This window comes from Gastrolobium bilobum, unplaced genomic scaffold (genome assembly GCF_033153095.1).
Source record: "Gastrolobium bilobum isolate Gb01-03AN ecotype WA unplaced genomic scaffold, APGP_CSIRO_Gbil_v1 utg20371, whole genome shotgun sequence".
Classification (NCBI taxonomy): Eukaryota; Viridiplantae; Streptophyta; class Magnoliopsida; order Fabales; family Fabaceae; genus Gastrolobium; species Gastrolobium bilobum.
Genome location: NW_026898065.1, coordinates 62458 through 80312, shown reverse-complemented (window position 1 = coordinate 80312; position 17855 = coordinate 62458). Strand labels below are relative to the sequence as shown.

The following is a 17855-nucleotide window of genomic DNA, read 5'->3' as shown; positions in this document are numbered from 1 at the left end:
CAAAATTGTTTCCCCATCATTTCCATTTGTAACTACACATTTCAGAAAAAAAAATAAAAATCTCACCTCATCTAGGGTGTGTTTAGTTGAGGAGAAATTTTTTGAATACTAGATAAATGTAATTAATAAGAAAATGGATGGAAAATGAGTTTGGTAGAAAAATGTAAAAAAAATTATTTGGTTGGAAAAAAATTTACCGGACGAATTAGGTAAGATTTATAAGAAGAGGGGTAAACTTGCCATTATTTTTATCCCCTTTTTTATTTATCTGATTTTTGTAAGAATACTACGTTGGCAGAGAGAATCATAACAGTGTTTAATTAATAAAAAAATGGATGGAAAGTGAGTTTGGTAGAAAAATGTAAAAAAAATTGTTTGGTTGGAAAAAAATTTACCGGACGAATTAGGTAAGATTTGTAAGAAGAGGGGTAAACTTGCCATTATTTTTATCCCCTTTTTTTATTTTTCTGATTTTTATAAGAATACTACGTTGGCAGAGAGAATCATAACAGTGTTCACAACTCCCCAACCAAACACTACCCTATGGTAATGTTTTTTTCCCATGAACTCATAATCTTTGTTTAATTTTTTTAGACAAAAATGCCCTTTTACTTTATCTGAGCTCATAATCTCATTTCAAAATAATGGGTACTTTGATAATTTCAATTCAGATTCTCATCAATATTTTACAATCAACCAAATATAGCATAAGTAAAAATAATTCAATTTTTTTTGGAAAAATTTAGGTCTACCAAACACTTTTTCATAACTTATACGGGAAAAAAAATTTCCACCATATTTTCAAAACTTTTTTTTTCTCAATAAAAAAAAATAATTCTCTCGTACCAAACATCTCTTAATATTATTTCAATCATTAAAATTTGCATAATAAATTATTAATTTAACAATCATATTATTATAAAGTCAAGTATCATTTCAACCGTAAAATGTGGGTCATCTACGACTCCACCTTTGTTCAAGTGAAAGTCTCAACGAATCACAGCAATTAAGACTTCATGTGGGAAGACTGAAGCGCCCAATTGGTTTATCGATGGATGACTCCTCCATACAAGTTATCATAACTAGCCCCACATAAGGCGTATCTTATACGACGGTTTTCTGGTTTTTTGACTTTTATAATCTTTTATTAATAATTAATTATTAAATTAATTATTTCAAAAGTTTAACTTTTTTGAAAAACATAACACTAATTTGTTTTTGTTTGACCGTTGACCACCAAGTCTACCCGGGTACACCCCTCTCTACCGGATATTTTTTTATAAATTTATGCCTACCCAGGTAGGGAGGGATGTACCCGAGTATAATTCTTGGCATTTAAAAAATTGCTTGAATTATTTATCCGGATAGAGAGGGATATACCCGGATAAAATAAAGACAGTTTGTAAAATTTCAATTGCGTCAATTGTCTTGAGATGCTATATGAGATATTAGCTAAGTAGTGAGTACTAGTAGGTCTTAAATGCCTGGATAATTGCTTTGTTGCTTCCACTTCTCTTGGATTTTACAAATTTCAGGATCAAAATTCAGATGGAAGATTCTAACCGATCCAGGTCTAGTTGCTTGGTATTAATCTAAATATTTTACCCGGATTTTGATGTGTTAAATTTTTCAACCAGAAATTTCTCTTCCAGCAAGCGAGGAATCAATTTTAGAATTTTCTGAAAATCACATAATGACACTCCACTGTAGCCTTGCTTATGAGCTTATATTTCTTGCCGAATTCTCGTAAAATTCTGGAGCTTTGTTGTTTGGTGCATTTATTGGTTGAGTTCATCCAAGTCATGCTGCTAGCTTAGTTGAGCCAGTGGCTTATAGCTTGCAAGAAGTTAGTCTTCCTCAAGTTCGATTTTTCAAACCAGATAAAAGTTGTACTGATTTAGTGTTTCAAATTTCCAAAAGTTGTGAAGGTTTATAAATTCTAGATTTTGAAGTGAGTTTAAGAACTTTATTTTATCAGAAAATAAAAGAAAACTGTCTTGATCTTTTTGAATCCTTCACAAAGAACTTTACCCCGGTACATCCCTTTTTACTCGGTAAATAATTCAAGCAATATCTCAGATGTTAAGAACTATACCTGGATACACACCTCCCTATCTGGGTAGGCACAAAATTTCAAAAAGCACTCGAGTAGGGAGGGGTGTATCTGGGTAAACTTGGTGGTCAACGGTCAAACAGAGACAGATTGATGTTATGTTTTTAGAAGGAGTTAAATTTTTAAAATAATTTATAATGAAGATCAATTTAATAATTAATTATTAATAAAAGATTATAAGGATAAAAAAACTCAGGTTTCCTTGTTATTATTCTGAAATCTGCAACGCGTTACCATGGCAATTTCGCACCATCTTCCCTTTATGAGTATTCTACTATATAAGATTTTATTTTTTCTCAAAACTTTTCAAAGGAGAAGTTATTTAATAGTTTATACCACTTAATTATTTATTACCCTGTTATCTACGGTGATTCATCTTTGTGTCTCAATTTAACTATGTTTTAATGCTATAACTTACGCAATCGACCTTCAATCAAACCAAACAAAAATTTCTTCGTGCTACTTTCGCCTCAGAATCTCTTTTTTCAAATAAATAAATAAACAAATAAATTAATTAATTGACTTAATCAAACACCTATACTTTCTTTTGATACTTTTTTTGTCCATGAACTAAAAACAAATAATTTTTTTTTGGTTATCCACCTTTTTTTATTATTATGAAAATTTGTTTTGATTAAATTATTTTTAAAATAGAAAAATAGGAATAAATTTTAGTTTTCAGACAAGAATGTATTTTTTTTTTGGAATCTATTTATCTCATGTTGCATGATATAATTATCTCATGCAACAAAGATAAGATAATAGAGTATACTTTTTTTTTCAAAAAAGAAAAAATAGTGGATTCTTTATCTTATCTCTGTTGCATGAGATAATAATAATAATTATTATTTTTTGGGTAATAAGCGATGTCTTTTAATTTATGAGGCTTTTTGATCATTGTGCTGTGCTTCTTATTACATTAAAAATTATTACTTTACCCCCCGTACCAAAACATATTGCCCATTTTTGACTATTAACTGAGTTATATACTTCAATATAAAATCTTAATACTCGAGTATTTTTTACAAAATAATATTTATTCGGATATAGTGGTTGAGTACTCAAGTATAGCTTTTAAAATTAGTTTTCTTTACAAGAAAACAACAAATAAAATTTATTTGGTTAGCAACCTTTTTTAATTATTATGAAAATTTGTTTTGCATAAATTATTTTTAAAATAAAAAAATAAGAATAAATTTTAGTTTTCCGAAAACATGCACGGGCATGTCTCTTAATTTATGGCATAGAAAAAAAGGTTGACGCGTGTTTTTACTAACCAAGTTACTTTCTTTGCATGGTTTCAACCATTTCCTCTTCTTTTCCGGTGAGTTTCCTATGCTTATGACATAGTGTTAGTCTTCACTCTTTATTAATAACCGCCATAGCATATTTCTCTTCATCAAACTTGTTCATCTTTATCATTTGTGAACAAAACACAGCATCACAACCTTCTACTTCAAAGTTACTTGTTCTGTCTATTCACACCATGAGGCAATCTCAATTGTATGTGATAAGTTAAATATTCCTCCTCCTTTTTTTCTTTGTTTGATTTTGGTTTGTACGTGAAAAACCATAATAGAAAATAACATTAACTACTGATTCTTATATTGCTACTTGTGTTGAATTTTGTGTCATTGTGGTTGCAGATTTAGCAGTGGAATTGAACTTGCACCTTTTATGACAAGTTCTGTTCTTCTCCAAAGATCATGGGATGTTATCTCATCTCATCATGCAGACATAGTTTCAAATGTGGGAGTGGGACTATCATGGAAAGTTTATAAAGAACCTGTTTCGGATTTGACCATTATAGCATTTGAGGCCACATTAGATACTAATCTTCAAGTGGATTTGGTTTCACATTCTGATCTCAGGGAGAGAAATTTTCTTCACTTTGACTTTCTTTGTACAAAAAACAATCCATTTTTCTCTATTAACAACACTGCAGTGTCCCTCTTTTATGAAAATCGTCAGAAGCTTTATGAATTAAAATCCGAGGTACATCTACTACTTTCTCTCTTCACTATTCTAAGCCTATTCTGATTTCATTTTTGAAAAATCCTTAATGTGGATACTAAATTGCATCTTTGAACTGCATGAAAAACTATAAGCAGACAAGTGAGACATTTCGGCATGGATTAGTGGTTGTTGATATTGTTTGTTAAACTAATGAATGAACAGATGATGTATATGAGAAATGACTTCTCAAAGTCTTACATATGCATATTGTGATATTGGTATGTTTATATTTTGAAAGCACTTGTACTTCAAGGTTCTTTTCTTCACTCATATTGTTTAACCACTTGTACTGTTAATGTTTGTTATCCTTAGTTCTTTTATTAGGGATTACTACCTACAAACTTCAGGGTGTTTGGGATAAGATTACGGGGATAATCTTTCATTAAACTTACAGCAATTGTGAGGGTGATTTTTGTCTTAAGAATAGTGTAGATTTCTACATGTTTATGTTTTGGGCATATATTGTTTGGTAAACCCTTATATAACAATGTTAATGCAGATTAATAGCTCCAAACCATTGATTATTACTGGAAATGCTCTTGGAGGATCAGTTGCTTCTCTCTTCACCATATCACGATTGGATAGCATTGGTTCAGGAAAGAATCGCCCACTCTGCATCACCTTTGGTTCACCCCTTATTGGTGACAAGGGATTGCAACAAGCCATATCACGTAGTTCTAATTGGAATTCTTGCTTTCTACATGTTGTATCACACAAAGACCCACTTCCAAGGCTCCTCATTACAAACCATAGTTCTCAAACCAGTTCCTACATGCCTTTTGGAACATTTCTCTTTTGTTCTGATAAAAATTCTACTTGTTTTGAGAACCCTGATTCTATTTTGGAAGTACTAGTGGCATTGGGCTCTATCCATGATCAAAATCAAGAATTTCAGTCCTTGGATTATGGAAATATAGTGGAAAATCTCTATCATAAAGCAATTTGCAAGGACTTTACAGTACAGGCTAAAGACATGAATTATTCTAGTACACTGCATGCAAGTATCCATTTGCACTTGTGGGCGCTAGGATTCACACCAGATATGCAGGTAGCTGAATATGTTTTATTTCTTAAATAACTTTTATTCTAAGTGTGAACCTTATTAGTATTTGGTTAATCCATTTTTTCCTGATCTATTTTCTAAAATTGATTTTGCAGGAGAAACAACATCAGAACATTGATATCAATACTTTGGTAACTATGATGGAAACATTGGAAAATAAATTCATTTTCCGGAAGAGGGAAACAATTGAGCTATCCAAGAAATTGAATTTAGTGAAGATTGACATGGCCCAACTTGAATGGTACAAGAAGGATTCTAAAGACAGAAATATAGGGTACTATGACAGCTACAAGAAGATGCTCTTAACAAGTGACCAAGATGTTGTAAAGTTCAAGAAAAACCTCATAAATTACTGGGAAAAGATGGTTGAAGAGGCAGAGATGAAGCCTCAGAAAGAAGGCTCAAATTTTCGTACCCGCTGGCTAGGTGCTGGGACTAATTACAGGAGAATGGTTGAACCACTTGTTATTGCTAAATATTATAGTGAGGGAGGTAAAGATTATGCGACTGAAAAAAGGTCCAAACATTTTAAACTGTTGGACGATTGGTTAAAGGAAGGAACAACAAAAGCCACATGTGACTTAAACAGTACAAGTAAGATGAATGTGGAAGCTCTTTTAACCATAGATTCTTGCTTTTGGGCACATGTTGAAGAGGCTCTACTTATGTGCAAACTGTTGAAGGATGCACAATCTAGCGTGACAGAGAAAGAAGAAGCATGTAGGAAATTGCTTGAATTTGAGGAGTATGTTTATGGGTTGCTCAAGAATTATGCTGTGTCAATAGAAATTTTCCTTAAAGAAAGCAGCTACATGATTTGGTGGAATGAGTATAAGGCAATTAAGGGAACTTCATATGATTCGCCACTCAGTAGCCTCATGAACAATGCTGAAAATTATAATGTGAAGTATGCTGGGAAAACTTATAATTTCTGCTGATGTATAGCGTACAATAACCTTTTTTAGTATTTCGTTTGTTGAATTTGGGTTGGGTTCTTAGATTCCTCCTCCTTTGTGTTGTGATTTTGGAAGTTCTTCCAATTGTTTTTCCCCCTTGTAAACCATTACTTTCCTTGTTGCAAGTTTAAGTGTTAGTGTAATGAATGCATGTTAATTAATATTAATGGAGGGGAAAGTGTGTATTATTTTAAAGGATATAAAATTGTGTCATTTCAAGTGAGAAAGAGTTAGATAAAGGAGGAGAGAGTGGACACAAAAATGTAAAGGTGTGAATCTCACCTCTTTGTGAAAATAAAATGACACAAATTATGTCATTTAAAAAGACAAATACTTTTCCCAATTTAATATGAAATGGCATGTATCATGTATGGATGAAGGAAGGACTGCTTATGCTTTAAAAGTATCATTTTTAACCCGTTAGATAACATCTTAAAATTAATTTAATAATTCATAACCTCCTGTCACATTGTAAATAATCAATGGCAAAAATATTTCTGCAGATACTGCAGATAAGTTATCTGCATTTATTCCTAAACCGATGTCGTTTTGATATTGAAATCTTAAAAAATTATAAATATAAGATTATTATAACCCTGAAATAAATTAAAATTACAAAAACATCATGATTTCGATCCAAAATAACGTCGTATTGAACTTACTGCAGATAATTTATCAGTAAACTAACTGTAAAAAAAAGCGAACCCTGATTATAAATAGCAGTATTACAAGAAAAAAAGTAGCCGTCGTTATAACTAAATATATAATTATGTAAATTTACTATAATGTATGATTACGTGCAATATTGTTCAAAAATGTTTCTTGTATTTTTTTTATGCGAGAGAACAAATAGTTAAAAATAAAGATAAAATCATTTTATTTTATTTCTCTGTTAGAGATAATGAACGAGCAGTTAAGGAACACAAATTACTAGAAATAAGAAACAAATTATTTTTATTTAATTTTTTACAAAATGTATATATCATAGATAGAGGTGGCAAAGCGGGCTGCCCGCCCCGCCCCGCCCCTGCCCGCCAAAAAGCGGGCTGGCCCGCCCCGCCTCGCCATTGAAAGTGGGCTAGATATCTCTGCCCGCCAAGCCCGTCACATATTACACTAAAAATTTAAAAAAAAAAAAATCAGCCCAGGCGGGCTGGGCGAGCAGCGGGCTTAGAAAACTCAGCCCACCCACCTCGTTTGGCGGGCGGGTCGGGGCGGGCCGGCGGACTCGGCCCATTTTGCCAGCTCTAATAATAGAATGTGTCATCACAATTAAATACACATTATTTATTAAATATATATTCTCTGTAATTGGAAATTCATTTTGATTAATGAACAAGGCTAATTTCGTCATGATGCAGTGCTGTCTTTTCAGTGTGCCAATTTTTTGTTCTGCAACGCAGTTACCAGAAACTTGCACAATAACATGGCCCATGACAACTTCGTAGAAACTCCCTAGCACTTGCTCATACCTTTCTCAAGCGTCAACCCCGTACTTTGATTAGCATTAACATTAGTTGTAAGTATGTAGTGTGTAACTCTACCCATGTTATGAGATTATCCACCATTAACTATGACAAATTAAGAGAAAAAAAAGGAAGATAATAGGAAGAAAGGGGCAAGAATAATATTAAAAAAAAAACATTATGTTAAATCATCTTAATTTAACAACCTAGTTGTCATGTTCATTGACCAAATGTTTTACCGGACTAATGCAGGAAGACGCGTTTCAGGTGGTTACGCGTTTAGTCGCGCATTTGACACATGCGCGTTTCTGACAAATCTGAACAGTATGTACCATGTACGTGTCTAAACATATATGTACCAGGTGCGCGTTTGTGACTGTGGCGCGACTATGCCACGGAATGCGTGCTGAATATGACGCATCTTGGTATTATGCTCGTCAGACTTGTCAGAAATACGCACATGGTACAGAACGTGTTCAGACACGTACCTGGTACAAACGTGTTCAGATTTGTCAGAAACGCGCATGTGTCAGGTGCGCGACTAAACGTGTAACCATATGAAACGCGTCTTCCTGCATTAGTCCGGTAAAACATTTGGTCAACGAACTAAATAGATGAATTTTTTTGAAATTTACATTTTTTTGTTCAAAAACCTTAGAATGTGTCATCACAATTAAATACACATTATTTATTAAATATATATTCTCTATAATTGGAAAGGCTAATTTCGTCATGATGCAGTGCTGTCTTTTCAGTGTGCCAATTTTTTGTTCTGCAACGCGGTTACCATGGAACTTGCACAATACCTTCGTAGAAACTCCCTAGCACTTGCTCACACCTTTCTCAAGCGTCAACCCCGTACTTTGATTACCATTAACATTATTTGTAAGTATGTAGTGTGTAACTCTACTTATGTTACGAGATTATCCACCATTAACTACGACAAATTAATGGGAAAAAAAAGGAAGATAATAGGAAGAAAGGGACAAGAATAATATTAAAAAAAAAACATTATGTTAAATCATCCTTAATTTAACAACCCAGTTGTCTTGTCTAGCATCTCTCTCGATTATTATGATAAATAAAGGTAGACGCAGTGTGTTGACTAACGCAATTCCATTCTCTTGAAATGCATCAACCATTCATTGACATTATGCTCATTATAAATCAACCCCATAGCTATTCTTTCCCTTCATAACAATCATCTCCGTCATTTGTCAAAAACTCACTGCATCACAAGCTTCTAGTTCAAGTTTTCCTATATCCTTCAGCACTTTGTCAAACACCATGACCATACTGTATGTTATCAATTAATCATACTACTTCTTCCCTTTTTTGGGTTTTGGTTTGTAACCTCACTTCTTATAGTATTTGCTTGTTTTGGATTTTGTGTCCCTTTGTGGTTGCAGATTTAGTAGTGGAATGGAGCTTGCACCTTTTGTGACAAGCTCTGGTCTTCTCAAAAGAACATGGGATGCTATCTCATCTCGTCAAGAAGACATCGTTTCAAACGTGGGAGTGGGACTTTCGTGGAAAGTTTATAAAGAACAGGGTTCAGATGTGACGATTATAGTGTTTGAGGTTACAACAGATTCTAATCTTCAAGCGGATCAGGATTCATCTTCTGATCTTAGGGATAAGAAGCTCTTTCACTTTGACTTTCTTTGTACTAAAAAGAATCCTATTTTCTATGTTAACAAAACTGCAGTTTCCCTCTTTTATGAAAATCGTCAGAAGCTTGATCAATTCAAATCCGAGGTACATCTACCACACTTTCCCTTTTCATTATTCTGAAGTCTCTTACTGTTTTCAATTTGAGCCTTAACTTAATTTGGATTCTAATTGAACTGTGGACTGTGTGAACAACTTTTTTTTATTTCACTGCAAATCTAGAAATTGATTTGTGGTCTGATCCAAGTTATTATTAACAGTCTTGTGAATTGAGCTGTTTGACTTTGGAATCAGTCATGAACACCGAAATATCAAATTGATAGCTTTACAGTTTCTTTAAAAGAAGAAGAAAGAAAGAAAGAAGAATGGGGAGTTTTTATTTTTCATATATGTAATAATATTATCAGCATAGTGCTGTTTTTTATTTTGCAAATCTAGTTCCCTATCCACAAGCAGTGTTCATGACAAAGAGCGACAACTCTGATTGATAGTCTGGGATGGATTAGTGCTTGTTGGATTAACTTGTATTAGAGGTGACTTTCCCAAGTCTCACATATGAAAAGTATTTTCGGGGTATGAATTTAGAAAAGATTTGAAATATGGATATTTATATTTGTATAGTTTATGTTTTAGAAGCACTTTCCCTTAACAGTTTTACTTCTTTTCTTCATCATTTCTTATAACCACTGTTTTTTTTTTTCTCAAAGGAGTTCGTGAGAATAGAGTTTTAGCTAAGGGTTACTACCTGTGGTATTGGGATATAATTATGGGGATAAGGATAATTTTCAATTAACCATATAGCAAATATAGTGGGCTAAATTTAAAAATAGTGTAGATCTTCTCCATGTTTCTAGGCATATGATGCTCTAACCCCCTTAAACCCTTATATAACAATGTTAATGCAGATTAATAGCTCCAAACCATTGATTATTACTGGAAATGCTCTTGGAGGATCAGTTGCTTCTCTCTTCACCATATCACTATTGGATAGCATTGGTTCGGGAAAGAATCGCCCACTCTGCATCACCTTTGGTTCACCCCTTATTGGTGACAAGGGATTACAACAAGCCATATCACGTAGTTCTAATTGGAATTCTTGCTTTCTGCATGTTGTGTCACACAAAGATCCACTTCCAAGGCTCTTCACCTCTGCATTGAGCCCTCAAACCAGTGCTTACATGCCTTTTGGAACATTTCTCTTGTGTTCTGATGAAAATTCCACTTGTTTTGAGAACCCTGAATCTGTTTTTGAAGTATTCGTGGCATTGGGCTCAATCCGTGATCAAAATCATGGACTTCAATCCGTAGGATATGGAAACATAGTGGAAAATCTCCATCGTAAAGCAATTTGCAAGGACTTTACAGCACAGGCTAAAGGCATGACTTATTCTAATTCACTGAAAGCAAGCATCAGTTTGCAGTTGTGGGCACTAGGAATCACACAGGTAGCTGAATATATTATATTTCTTAAACAACTTGAACTCGTTTGAACCTTATTAGAAATTAGATTAGTATTTGGTCAATCCAATTTTTTTTCTGATCTAGCTCTTTTCTAAAATTGATTTGGCAGGAGCAACAACAGCATAAAATTGATATCAACACTTTGGTAACAAAGATGGAAATACTGGAAAATAAATTCGTTTTCCAGAAGAGGGAAACATTTGATCCATCCAAGAAATTGAATTTAGTGAAGGTAGACATGGCCCAACTTGAATGGTACAAGAAGAATTCTAAAAATCGTAACATAGGGTACTATGACAGCTACAAGAAAATGCTCTTGACAAGTGACCAAGACGTTGAAAAGTTCCAGAAAAACCTCACAAACTACTGGGAAAAGTTGGTTGAAGAGGCAGAGATGAAGCCTCAGAAAGAAGGTTCAAATTTTCGTACCCGCTGGCTTGGTGCTGGGACTAATTACAGGAGAATGGTTGAACCCCTAGCCATTGCTAAATACTATAGGGAGGGAGGTAAAGACTATGTGACTGAAGAAAGGTCTAAACATTTTAAACAGTTAGAGGAGTGGTTGAAGGAAGGAAAAAAGAAAGCCACAAGTGACTCAACCACTTCAAGTAAGAAGAATGTGGAAGCTCTTTTAACCATAGATTCTTGCTTTTGGGCACATGTTGAAGAGGCTCTCCTTTCATGCAAAGAGTTGAAGGTTTCCAAAGAGAAGGAGGAGACATTGAAGAAATTGGTTGAATTTGAGGAGTATGTTTATGGGCTGCTCAAGAATTATGAAGTGTCACCGGAGATTTTTTTGGCAGAAAGCAGCTATATGCGTTGGTGGAATGAGTATAAAGCAATTAAGGGAGCTTCATATAATTCAAAACTAGCAAGTTTCATGAATGATGCTAGTAAGCGTGAGCAATATGCTGTGGGAGCTTATGATTTTCCCTGAACTATCATAATCATGTAATAAAGCTATTGTCTCAAGAGTGTAATACTTTAGGATATGATTGCAATAACGGATTACTCTTGCATTTGGTACTCTATTATTAAACTCTTATTTCTATTCCTAGTTGTTTAGCTTTGGTGTTGGTTCTTGCTAGTAGTGGAGCTTTTCATAGAGGCAGGGTGTGGCAGCTTTCCCTTCAAATTTTGTCTTTCCACTCTCTTGCACCGACCATTATCCCTTTTAAAAGATACTTCTTTCAAGCAGTACAAGTAAAAAGAAAGTTGAATCATTTTTATCCATTGATTCTTGCTTTTGGGAACATGTTGAAGAGGCTCTCCTTTGGTGCAAACAGTTGAAGGATGCAAAATCTAACGTGACAGAGAAGGAAGGGGCAAGTAGGAAATTTCTTGAATTTGAGAAGTATGTTTATGGATTGCTCAAGAATTATGCAGTATCACAAGAGATTTTGCTGAAGGATAACAGCTAAATGACTTGTTTGAACGAGTATTGATAGGTCTAAGAGATGTTGGCCCTCACTATACACACGATTGAGTCTAGTTCAGTTGGAATCTGAGATTAATATGCAACAAGATGAGTTTTGATGCGGGTTACTCTAGCGGCAAGGATGTACCTATGCTTGAAACCTTTCTTTGGTTTGGACAGATAGGAGGAGGTACTAGCAAGGCATTCCGACACTTGAGTTATTATTAAATCAATGAGCTTAAATTATAATGAAGAAGATGACCATATCTGGGCATTGAGCCTTTTTTTATATAGTAATGGCATGCACTGCTTATACAGTCTTAGTACGGTGGTATTCAGTCTATTTTTTTTATTGTCAGGTAGTGTTTTATTTGTCATGCCAAGCTTTCGTGATATCCAAGATTTTTATCTCATATGTCCTTTACAAAAGATAAAGAGAAAAACACTTTGATTTATGACAAATGTTATTCCTAGAGAAAAAAAAAGAGTTTTTGCTATTTAGACTTGGGATTAGAAAAAATGAATGAGAATGTGAGATTGAATTAGATAACACTATATAACTCATGTAAAGAACCTTGAGGTCACCATCCCAAAAGTTAGCTCAAACGGTGTAAGTGCCCAAGGCCTTATAAAGGTCACATTAGTTGCCCACACAATCAATGTGAGACTATATATCTCAACACGTCCCTCACGCAAGAGCCCTATGGGCTAGAAGCGTGGAATTGCACGGGCCTAATTTTTGGTTTACCTTTTTGTGCTTTTTATTTTAATTCCACTTGAAAGTGGGGGGTCGTGAGAATCGACCTTGTGACCTTATAGTCACTCAAGCTCTGATACCATGTAAAGAATTTTGGGATACACTACCCCAAAAGCTAGCTCAAAGGGTGGGAGTGCCCGAGACCTTATAAATTCCACATTAGTTGCACATACAACCAATGTGGGACTATATATCTCAACAAGCCCCCTCACACGAGAGTTCATTGGACTTGAAGAGTGGACAATGCAACAGGCTAAGCCTACCTGTGCTAAATTAATTAATTTTTTATTATTATTTAAATGGATTGACCTACCAATTTACACTTAAACAAGATGGGTTAATATTTTTACTTATTTTCTAAAGCATACCAACCCGTGGGCAGCTGATCAGCTCAAAATATATATATATATATATATATATATATATATATATATATATATATATATATATATATATATATATATATACACACACGTAGGCAATTTTGTTTAAATCAAGAACATTTACATTATAACGGAATTAATTCTCCCAATAGTTAACATTTTTTTTAAGCGTTTTTGGGCCTGTCTGATTGTGTTCTGGTTTTTTGTTCTTAAAATTATTTTGTAAAATAGTTATGGAAACAATTGTTTTTTATATTTTTTTTTTCTTTTTGAAAGTTAAAAACCAAAACAGAAAACAAAAACAACTCAAACATGTTCTCTAAATTTGATTTTAAAAACAAAAAAACAGTTATAATTTTCAAAATATTTTTTACAAAACAGGTCTTACCAAACGAAATTTTTAGTTTTTTTGTTTTGAAAACTAAATAACTGTTTTGCATAATAGTATTCAAAGTGAGCCAATTGTTTTTCTTTTCATTTTATCTCCCTCGTATATTTCTTCTATTATTACCCACCCCCTCCTTTTTGGGAATTTCTTCGCTAATGCTGATGACAACTATATAGGGAGAGAAAAAGCTGGAAGAAATTACCATCTCAAGTATTCAGTCGCCGACATTGTTGAAGTTGATCTCATGGATATGTCAGAAAGTATGCAGGAAGCTATATACATGTTCACATTTGGACAGGAATATGTAATTGACTAGTAATATTTTTGTTGTTTCTGACTAGATAGTGTAGGCCTATTTTTGGGATTTAAATTCCCTCATGTCCCCTTGAAACATAAGGGAACATGGTAGTTATTGTTTCATATCTAAAGTCCCAAATCCCAGTATATGGATATGGTCATAGCTGCAAGATAAAAGTATAAAATGTGTTAATCATATTAACCGTATTAAAGAGAGATATAGAAGTTTTGAACCATAGAAACATTACTAATTAAAAAATAATAATAATCCTAGATTAAAGGTATTCCTAAAGTGTTCTCTATCATTATTATTTTGGGTACGGCTACAACTCAACCCGAAAAACTCATGTAATTTCTGTCATGAATTTTTTATTCAGCAACGCGGTCACCAAGCAACTTGCAGAAACAAGTTCATTGAAACTTCCTAGCACTTGCTCACACCTTTCTCAAGCGTTAACCCCAAGACTTACACTACCATTAATATTAGTTGTATGGATACATATATTACAAGATTATTCACCATTAACTATGACAAATTAAGGGTAAAAGGAAGAGAATTGGAAGAAAGGGACAAGACAAGATAAGAATTATAATAGTTTGTCATGTAACATGACACCATTACAGATACAAAAATACTGTGGACCCCATTGTATAGTAAAAAGCAAAAAAAGTTGAAGTGAGTCTCATGCTGTATTGAGTTTGTAGAAAAGTAGAGATTTTTCATGTAACATAACACTTATATTTCCCAAAAAAACATTATGTTAAATCATCCTTAATTTAACTACTTAGTTGTTGTCTTGTCTAGCATTCTCTCAATTTTGATGAATAAAGGTTGACGCAGGGTTGACTTAACCTAACTCCATTCTTTGCGATGCATAAATAATTCAGAGACATTATGGTTATTATTAATCAACAACATAGCACTTCTTCTCCATAACCATCATCTCCATCACTGCTTCTAGTTCTTTGAAGCACCATGGACCCATCTATGAAGTATGTGATCAATGAGTCATTCTTCCTTCTTCCTTTTTGGGTTTTGGTTTGTTCCTTAAAATTTCATAAAAGATAGTAACATGAACCGGTGATTCTTAATTATAGCATTGCTAATGTGTTGGATTTTGTGTCCTTTGTGGTTGCAGATTTAAAGGTGAAATGGGGCTTGCACCTTTTGTAACAAGCTCTGATCTTCTCCAAAGATCATGGAAAGTTATCTCGGATCTTGATGGAGGCAAAGTTTCAGAAGAGGGAGAGGGAGTATCATGGTATTATAACAAAGATTCAGATGTGAGGATTATAGCTTTTAAGGCCAAACAAGTTTCTGATCCTCAACCGGATTTGGTTACGTCTTCTGATCTAAAGGAGAAGATGTTATTCTATGACTTTGATTTTCTTCGTACTGAAAGCAATCCAATTTTCTCTGTTAACAACACTGCAGTTTCCCTCTTCATTGAAAATCTCAATAAGCTTAATCAGTTGAAATCCGAGGTACATCTCCTCCTTTTTCCTTTTCATTATTCTAAAGTCTATTCCAATTTCAATGCAAATGTAAAGATTGATGTGTGGACTGGTTGGTGTTATTTGAAATATGTATATTTTTATATGTTTACATTTTAAAAGCACATCTACTTAACTTCCTTTTCTTCTTTTCTACACTCATTTTCTGTAACTAAATTGGTTTTCTCCAATGAGGATAATTTTTCATTAAACTTAATAGCAATTGTGGGGGTGAATTTTGTATTAAGAATAGTGTTGATTCTTTTCTACATGTTTATGCTTTGGCCATATATTGTTCTTCCCCGGTAAACCATGATGTAACAATCTTCATGCAGATTGATAGCTCCAAAACATTGATTGTTACTGGACATGCTCTAGGAGGATCAGTTGCTTCTCTCTTCACTATATCACTTTTAAATAGCATTGATTCAGGAAAGAATCGCCCACTCTGCATCACCTTTGGTTCACCCCTTATTGGTGACAATGGATTGCAACAAGCCATATCACGTAGTTCTAATTGGAATTCTTGCTTTCTACATGTTGTGTCACACAAAGACCCACTTCCAAGACTCTTCATTACAAACCATGATTCTCAAACCAATGCCTACATGCCTTTTGGAACATTTCTCTTGTGTTCTGATGAAAATTCTGCTTCTTTTGAGAACCCTGGCTCTATTTTGAGACTACTCAGGAAATTTGACTCAGAACACGATGAAAATCAAGGTTCTCAACCTGTTAAATATGGTGAGATAGTGAATATACTCAAACAAAGAACTCTGTTCAAGGACCTTTCAACTCTGCCTGAAGACATAACTAATACAGATACGGAAGACGAAACTAACACACTACTTGGTCGGATTGGAGCTTGTTTATTACCCAAAAAGAACCCGGTTCAAACCCAGCACAGAAGGAGCGGAGGAACAAATACATATACACTACTTGCAAGTATCATTTTGCCGCTTTCAGCACTAGGATTGCCAACAGCTATGGAGGTTGGTAAACATCTTATATTTCGTAAAAAAACTTGAATTATCTATTTGAGCCTTATTTAGACTCATTATATGTTGTTAAGAATAGTGGTAGAATAGTGATTTAGAAGTCCCACATTATGTATATCTCATTGTATTTCATTTCTTTTCAGTTATATAATAGAATCTCCGTTGTGTAGTTTCAAACACACGATTACTCATAAATCTCTCTTATCCTGATATTTAACATATGTAATCAGATTAGTATTTGTTAAACTTAAAGTAAATCCAATTTTTCCTGACCTCATTTTTTAACTTGGTAGCCGGAAGATATGAAGGAATATGTCGCCAAGATGACAAAAGATGAAGAGAAACGCGAGGAGATGATGAGTAGATTAGTATTTGATCCATACGTGAATTTGAATGTAAGGAAGATAGACATGGTCAAACTTGAATGGTACAAGAAGGAGAGTAAAGATAGAAACATAGGGTACTATGATAGCTACAAGAAGATGCTCTTAGAAAGTGACAAAGAAGCTGATATGTTCAAGAAAAAACTCACAGATTACTGGGTAAAGATGGTTGAAGTGGCAGAGACAAAGCCTCAGAAAGAAGGCTCAAATTTTCGTAAGCGCTGGCTTGGTGCTGGGACTAATTACAGGAGAATGGTTGAACCACTTGTTATTGCTAAATACTATAAAGTGAAAGGTAATAAAGACTATGTGACTGAAAAAAGGCCTAAACATTTTAAAATGTTGGAGAAATGGTTAAAGGAAGGAACAACAGAAGATACAATATGCCCCTTAACCATTGCATTACTTAAGAAGAATGTGGAAGCTCTTTTAACCAAAGATTCTTGCTTTTGGGCACATGTTGAAGAGGCTCTCCTTTCATGCAAAGAGTTGAAGGATGCCCAAGAGGATGAAGAGACAATGAAGAAATTGGTTGAATTTGAGGATTATGTTTATGGGCAGCTCAAGATTTATGAAGTGTCACCAGAGATTTTCTTGGCAGAAAGCAGCTATATGCTTTGGTGGAATGAGTATAAAGCAATTAAGGGAGCATCATATAATTCAGAACTGGCAAGGTTCATGAACGATGCTACAAACCTTGAGCAATATGCTGAGGGAGCTTATGATTTTCCCTGAACTATATATAAACATGTAATAAAGGGGGTGTTTATGAATTATAGTGAGATAAAACTATAAATTATGATAGATTGCGAAACTGATTGGTCCTGTGTTTGGAAGTTTATTAAAAACTCTTAATTTTCTATTCGTAGAAATTTAGTTTGGCCCTTGGTTATTGTTAATAGCTACGTAATATCGATACCGACACGGGACACGTGACACGATACGACACAACACTCTGACGCGTTAATTTTAAAGAATGTTAGATTTCGACA

The 17855-nt window shown here is 34.0% G+C and overlaps 3 protein-coding genes across 3 annotated transcripts; all 3 read left to right on the top strand.

Moving 5' to 3' along the window:
• Positions 1-3599: 3599 nt before the first annotated feature.
• On the top strand, positions 3600-6136 carry LOC133312544 (senescence-associated carboxylesterase 101-like). Its single transcript, XM_061513762.1, has 4 exons — positions 3600-3616; positions 3760-4108; positions 4629-5177; positions 5288-6136. The coding sequence occupies exons 1-4, from the start codon at positions 3600-3602 to the stop codon at positions 6128-6130; spliced, it is 1758 nt and encodes a 585-aa protein (XP_061369746.1). The 3' UTR covers positions 6131-6136.
• A 2614-nt stretch (positions 6137-8750) lies between these two features.
• On the top strand, positions 8751-12603 carry LOC133312525 (senescence-associated carboxylesterase 101-like). Its single transcript, XM_061513738.1, has 4 exons — positions 8751-8912; positions 9024-9372; positions 10191-10730; positions 10856-12603. The coding sequence occupies exons 1-4, from the start codon at positions 8902-8904 to the stop codon at positions 11681-11683; spliced, it is 1728 nt and encodes a 575-aa protein (XP_061369722.1). The 5' UTR covers positions 8751-8901; the 3' UTR covers positions 11684-12603.
• A 2262-nt stretch (positions 12604-14865) lies between these two features.
• Positions 14866-17694, top strand: LOC133312536 (senescence-associated carboxylesterase 101-like). Its single transcript, XM_061513752.1, has 4 exons — positions 14866-14981; positions 15128-15473; positions 15818-16474; positions 16774-17694. The coding sequence occupies exons 1-4, from the start codon at positions 14965-14967 to the stop codon at positions 17596-17598; spliced, it is 1845 nt and encodes a 614-aa protein (XP_061369736.1). The 5' UTR covers positions 14866-14964; the 3' UTR covers positions 17599-17694.
• Positions 17695-17855: the final 161 nt, after the last annotated feature.

Excerpts from the sequence above, each read along its gene's own strand:
- LOC133312544 (XM_061513762.1), top strand. Across the intron at positions 4,109-4,628 it reads TTTATGAATTAAAATCCGAG|ATTAATAGCTCCAAACCATT; the intron begins GTACATCTACTA and ends ATGTTAATGCAG. Across the intron at positions 5,178-5,287 it reads GATTCACACCAGATATGCAG|GAGAAACAACATCAGAACAT; the intron begins GTAGCTGAATAT and ends TTGATTTTGCAG.
- LOC133312525 (XM_061513738.1), top strand. Across the intron at positions 9,373-10,190 it reads TTGATCAATTCAAATCCGAG|ATTAATAGCTCCAAACCATT; the intron begins GTACATCTACCA and ends ATGTTAATGCAG. Across the intron at positions 10,731-10,855 it reads GGGCACTAGGAATCACACAG|GAGCAACAACAGCATAAAAT; the intron begins GTAGCTGAATAT and ends TTGATTTGGCAG.
- LOC133312536 (XM_061513752.1), top strand. Across the intron at positions 15,474-15,817 it reads TTAATCAGTTGAAATCCGAG|ATTGATAGCTCCAAAACATT; the intron begins GTACATCTCCTC and ends ATCTTCATGCAG. Across the intron at positions 16,475-16,773 it reads GATTGCCAACAGCTATGGAG|CCGGAAGATATGAAGGAATA; the intron begins GTTGGTAAACAT and ends TTAACTTGGTAG.